The sequence below is a fragment of the Cryptococcus neoformans genome, chromosome 5 (genome assembly GCF_000149385.1).
Source record: "Cryptococcus neoformans var. neoformans B-3501A chromosome 5, whole genome shotgun sequence".
Taxonomy (NCBI): domain Eukaryota; kingdom Fungi; phylum Basidiomycota; class Tremellomycetes; order Tremellales; family Cryptococcaceae; genus Cryptococcus; species Cryptococcus deneoformans.
Genome location: NC_009181.1, coordinates 815,727 through 820,726, shown reverse-complemented (window position 1 = coordinate 820,726; position 5,000 = coordinate 815,727). Strand labels below are relative to the sequence as shown.

General features: G+C 49.1%; 4 protein-coding genes across 4 annotated transcripts in view; 2 read left to right on the top strand and 2 right to left on the bottom strand.

Annotated features, from left to right (window-relative positions):
- CNBE3060 (60S ribosomal protein L6) overlaps positions 1 to 727 on the bottom strand; it is a gene marked incomplete at both ends in the record, with an annotated part of 903 nt that extends 176 nt beyond the window's left edge. The window contains 3 exons of the mRNA XM_770195.1: positions 1 to 202; positions 267 to 567; positions 646 to 727. The exon at positions 1 to 202 is cut by the window's left edge and continues 9 nt beyond it. Of these exons, the coding sequence (XP_775288.1) occupies positions 1 to 202; positions 267 to 567; positions 646 to 727 (585 nt within the window). The remainder of the gene's footprint in view (positions 203 to 266; positions 568 to 645) is intronic.
- Positions 728 to 1,114: 387 nt separating this feature from the next.
- On the top strand, positions 1,115 to 2,040 carry CNBE3050 (hypothetical protein; the record flags this gene model as incomplete). Its single annotated transcript, XM_770194.1, has 5 exons — positions 1,115 to 1,248; positions 1,314 to 1,650; positions 1,706 to 1,820; positions 1,888 to 1,958; positions 2,020 to 2,040. The coding sequence occupies 5 exons, from the start codon at positions 1,115 to 1,117 to the stop codon at positions 2,038 to 2,040; spliced, it is 678 nt and encodes a 225-aa protein (XP_775287.1).
- A 115-nt stretch (positions 2,041 to 2,155) lies between these two features.
- Positions 2,156 to 3,534, bottom strand: CNBE3040 (hypothetical protein; the record flags this gene model as incomplete). Its single annotated transcript, XM_770193.1, has 7 exons — positions 2,156 to 2,176; positions 2,234 to 2,266; positions 2,318 to 2,402; positions 2,447 to 2,608; positions 2,654 to 2,922; positions 3,129 to 3,253; positions 3,297 to 3,534. The coding sequence occupies 7 exons, from the start codon at positions 3,532 to 3,534 to the stop codon at positions 2,156 to 2,158; spliced, it is 933 nt and encodes a 310-aa protein (XP_775286.1).
- Positions 3,535 to 4,051: 517 nt separating this feature from the next.
- Positions 4,052 to 5,000, top strand: part of CNBE3030 (hypothetical protein) — a gene marked incomplete at both ends in the record, with an annotated part of 3,739 nt that continues 2,790 nt past the window's right edge. Inside the window, 6 exons of the mRNA XM_770192.1 lie at positions 4,052 to 4,053; positions 4,101 to 4,261; positions 4,312 to 4,329; positions 4,367 to 4,509; positions 4,547 to 4,758; positions 4,797 to 4,981. Of these exons, the coding sequence (XP_775285.1) occupies positions 4,052 to 4,053; positions 4,101 to 4,261; positions 4,312 to 4,329; positions 4,367 to 4,509; positions 4,547 to 4,758; positions 4,797 to 4,981 (721 nt within the window). The remainder of the gene's footprint in view (positions 4,054 to 4,100; positions 4,262 to 4,311; positions 4,330 to 4,366; positions 4,510 to 4,546; positions 4,759 to 4,796; positions 4,982 to 5,000) is intronic.

Genomic DNA, 5,000 nt, shown 5'->3' with positions numbered 1-5,000 from the left:
AGCCTTCTTCTCCTCAGGGAACGCCTTCTTCTCCTTGCCTTCACCGAAGAATTCTCCTTCCTTGGAAGACTTGGCGGCCTTGGCCTTAGCGAAGTAGGCATCGTTGATAGACTCAGGGATAGAGACACCGGAGATGTCGACCTTGGTGGAAGTGGCAATGACATAGGCCTGGCTCACTCGACGAAGAGGGACACCGTTGAGCCTAAAAGATCAAGATCAAATCATATCAGATTACGTGGCCAACATAGAAAAAAAAAAACACTGACTTGTGGGGACCAGAGACCAAAAGCAAGCCAGAGTCGAGCTGCTTGAGGAAGACAACTCGCTTGCCAGAGAATCGACCAGCAAGGAGAATAAGAACGGTACCGGGGGTGATGCTGGAACGGAGAACAGTCTTGCCAGGGTTCTTTCGAGATACCTTGGGCTTGCGGACATCCTCAGCAGGGTAGTACTTGGAAGCCTTGTTGGTGGGAACCAATCGCTTCTCGCCGTTCGCCTTGCCGCCGACCTTCTTCTCCGTGAACGCAGGGGTCTCAGTCTTGGCGGGAGCGGCACCAGCCTTCTGGCCTACAACAACAAAAGATCAGATCTCGTTCTGCTAACACCCTCACAATCTAACCTCCACGAAATCCTGTTCCTACTCACCCTTGAAGAGGCCTCGTTTGGCGGCAACCTGGCTTCGGGAGAGACGACCGACGTGAGGGGCGAGAGGCTTAGAACGAGCCATCTGAAATTATAGTGTAAGTGTCTACCTGTGTGAAGAGCCGACGGCGTATCTACCTTTTTGAGTATTGTTGAGGGATGAGGAACCAGAATTGAAGGAAACCTCGAATTCGTCTGACTTGGACACCGGAGCTCGTTGCGATTGATGAAACCGGCATTTCGGAATTTGGAGTGTCGTTAGCAGATGAGGCAATTATCACGGGGAGCGGAATCAAATTACGTCGGCGTTTAAGTCATTGGATTATCTCCGACAAAACCGCCGATATGCTCCACGCGTCCGGAAGAGAGCTGGCGGGGGCGCGTAAGACATATCATTTCATGATAAGGAGGAGGACATGACGAGTGCTGCTGCATTAGATAGACAAGACAAGAGATTCTCCCTACTATTGCCATGACAGACCCTAATTTTCCTCCCAATCTAGACATAAAGCCACTTCTTCTCTCCCACGACCACCCTCATGGCCAGATCCAATCTGAAAACCAAACAAACGCTATCGCCGCCTACGGTATCGCCGGCCGAGTCTGGTGAGACCGCCCTTCCCCATAACTAAATCACTGAACATGGCCTGATACAAACGGTTTCCGTACAGGGAAGCAACGAAACCTTTGCTCGATTACTTTACGCCGTCACAGGCATATGAACCGCCGTGTTCTCTCTTCGCTTCCTGTGGACCGCATTGTGTAGTTGAACTTGGCTCTGGCCAATCGGTTGCTTCCTTGCACCTCGCTGCACACTTGGCTCCGCAAGACACCATAGTATTGACGGATCTTCCAGCTGTTATACCCCTCTGCGAAAAGTGTATAGACTCATGGCGGCCGCCAAAATGCCACGCTAAGGTTGTTGCTCGCCCGTTGGCTTGGGGACAAAACACTTCTCATCTTCGTGAGGAGTTTGGTCTGATCTCTCACATTCTCATGTGTGATCTTGTAAGTATGACTCTAAATTGTCATAAGTTCTAGCGGAATAACGGGCGTACTTCAGATATATTTTCCACATTTGTATCCCTTGCTATTACATACTCTATTGAGTCTGACTGAGCCTTCGAGCGTGGCCGATGTGGAGGACGAAACTTTCGGGCCGGAAGTGATATTATCATGTAGGTGTTGGTCGGTTTCACGTCTGTTTTCGACTGATGCTGACCATGCCAATCAATGCATTCGCAGATACCACAAGAACCCTTGCCCTAGAAGAATCTTTCTTTGATGCCCTTGCTTATTACTTCAAAACGACGCCGGTGCGGGGTGGTACGTGGGAAGCCAAAGTGTTCATAGGTAAACGCTGGAAAGTGACAAAAGATTGGTCATTACCGGACATAAAAGACGTAATGAATGGGAGTAAAGAAGTTATTAGAGGGAGAAGCTACGGGCTGATCGACGAATTATTTGGAACTTTGGATTGGTGAAGGTATCATTATGCAGGGTACTAGATTGATCAGAGGAAGTATTCGATTTGCTGATACAACTGTTAGGCATATTCAAGTGGTATTTCTTGTGGCAATATATCACACACCTTTCCTGGCTGTTGTTGACTCGGACCGTCACGCTGTGGCGAGAATTAATGAAGTCTTGCACGAGATGAAAAGACGTAACTTACTTCATTTTCGGGCGCTGCGCTGAATACATTGAAGAACCTTCTTCCTCCTGGAGATACCTCCAGAATACTCGCCATATTACCGCACCTATCCACGTAAGGAACAAATATATGAATCAATGTGAGACTTACCTATAACAGTAATTTGGGGCACTCCAAACAGTGCTGAGTTGATCATTATAAAGTACAGAATATCCTTCCATACAGAGCTGGTGGGCGCGCAGTACATGGTTCATATTATTGAGATGAAGGAATTTTTTGACAATGGAGGCGCCGAACGTATAGCCAGCCCCCCTGGTTCATTGTTAGCTGTATATAAGCCTGATGGAAAGAACTGACCTGGGACTTATTGCAAAGTCTTCTTTCTCCGGATCGGGATCTGACCATACCAAATCAGCCATTGGGCCTTCATGTGGTATTTCTCTAAACCTGTCGATAATCTTGATCTGGTCAATCTGGTGTATAGAAGGACTAAGGCCCCCATGTACGCAGAAAATAGCATCGTCGATCACCACGCTGAGCGTGAGATAATCAAACATGTCGGTAAAATACTGCCATACGGCAGGTGATCCGTATTTTCTAGTACATTCAAGGTAGAAGCCGTATGTCTAACGTTGTCAGCAATGAATCCGGAATCAGGTCAAAATGGTTATGAGCATCAGATTTCCGTTCTCTCGTGCTCACCGGGTGGCGGGTTTCTCATATGAGCGTACCTCGGACCCACCAAGTAAGCCATCTCCACAGGCCCAAAAGCCTCAGGGTCCTCTTTTGTATTTTTCTTCACACGCTCACCATACTTCAAAGAATTACTAACCTGCGTAACGGCTCTGGACTCGTGATTCCCTCGAATAAGCTGGATGCGTTCAGGGTAACGAAGTTTGAGACAGGTGAGGAGTGATATTGTTTCCACAGAGTGTAGCCCTCGGTCGACATAATCTCCTAAGGGCAAGTCAGCGCAATGCCACTCGTGAGTCGCTCGTACCTAGGAAAAGATAATTGGTATTGGGAGCCGCCCCTCCTATCCGAAATATTTCGATCAAGTCGTGGAACTGCCCGTGAATGTCTCCAACGACAGTAACAGGCGACGAGACATGGACTACATTGCTCTCGCGCATCAATACTTCCTTGGTTTTCTCGCAAATCTCGCGGATCAGAGCCTCGCCGAGAAGCTGTTTGTTGCGAAGACGATCGATGCAGGCATCGAGGTCGAATGGTGCCATCCATTAAGCAAAGAGGGGGATGACGGATTGAATATGGGGTGCGGTACCGATGCGTGGGTATGCAGAATGTGTAAGATGTTGTGGTTGCCGTATTGTTGAGTGACGGTAAGGCTGGTGACAATTGGACGACGGATTATTGTAATAGTATGCGTCGTATCATTAGTAGTACGTACGCATGGTCAGTGAGTGACGGTTCTTGGCTCTTTGACCAATGGCCAAACCACAACGCATGCCTACATGGGGCACCTGCGGCCGAAGAGCGAATAGGCATGTCTACACGTGGCATAGTGGGGGGGGCGGCCAAGAGCGCCGCCAACATGAATAACGTCATGGCTTATGGTTGGTGGTGATTGCAACGGCGTGTCACGTGCCACGCTGCTCCCATGCTTTGTCCAGCCGTCCGCGATAGTAGATAGCCCTCTTATAGTCTACGGTAATCTCCTAGCTCATCCCCCATCCATTCCATCTACCCCATCCACATCGAGACATCCTCAGTCATAAGCACAGTCACGTCACAATGTAAGTCATCCTCCATGCGTAGGGATTGCAGCGCTTATCCTCTCCAGGTTCGGCCGCCACAATGCCGACTACGACGACTATCCCACCGTGCGAGCTGCGGCCAGTGGTTCCAGTCATCAGCCTACCAGGCCCGTAGACAAGGAAAAGACTGAAGCAGAGCTCAGTGTCAACATAAAGAAGGCCACTAGCCCTGAAGAAACAGCCCCTAGTAAGCCACTGACCTAGCCCTGCCTTCAGTAATGCTGACGCCTTGCGCAGAGCAGAAACACGTCAGGAGTAAGCCGACAAGCTCTCATGCACAGCTAACAAACAGAATGTATCGTGTACACTTGGGACTATCACTCTTCTTTGTCCGTCTGGAATGGCCTCCGAACCCAGCCTATTCTGGCCGATGAGGTACAGACATTCAAAGCTCTCATTGTCGTCCATAAGCTCCTTCAAGAGGGTCACCCGGTCGTGAGTCTACCTGACCATGGAGCACGCTGACGAACAGACCCTGAAAGAAGCGCATGCCCAAACTGGATGGCTCGAAACCTGTGGCCGAACAGTTGGAGATTCTGGCAAGGGTTACGGTGCTCTAATCAAGGCGTACACCTCGTTTCTTTTGGCTAAGCTCAGATTCCATCGACATCATCCGGAATTTAATGGACTGTTCGAGTACGAGGAGTACATCAGTTTGAAAAATATTGATGACCCCAATGAAGGGTAAGTGCTCAAAAATAGATATATGCGCTGACAGGTAGTTACGAGACCATCACCGATTTGATGACTCTTCAAGACCAAATTGAATCTTTCCAGAAACTCATCTTTGCTCACTTCCGTGGCTCAGCCAATAACGAATGCCGAATCTCGGCTTTGGTGCCGCTTGTGAAAGAAAGCTTCGGCATCTACAAGTTTATCACAAGCATGCTCCGCGCCATGCATCGACGTTCGTACTCATCATATTG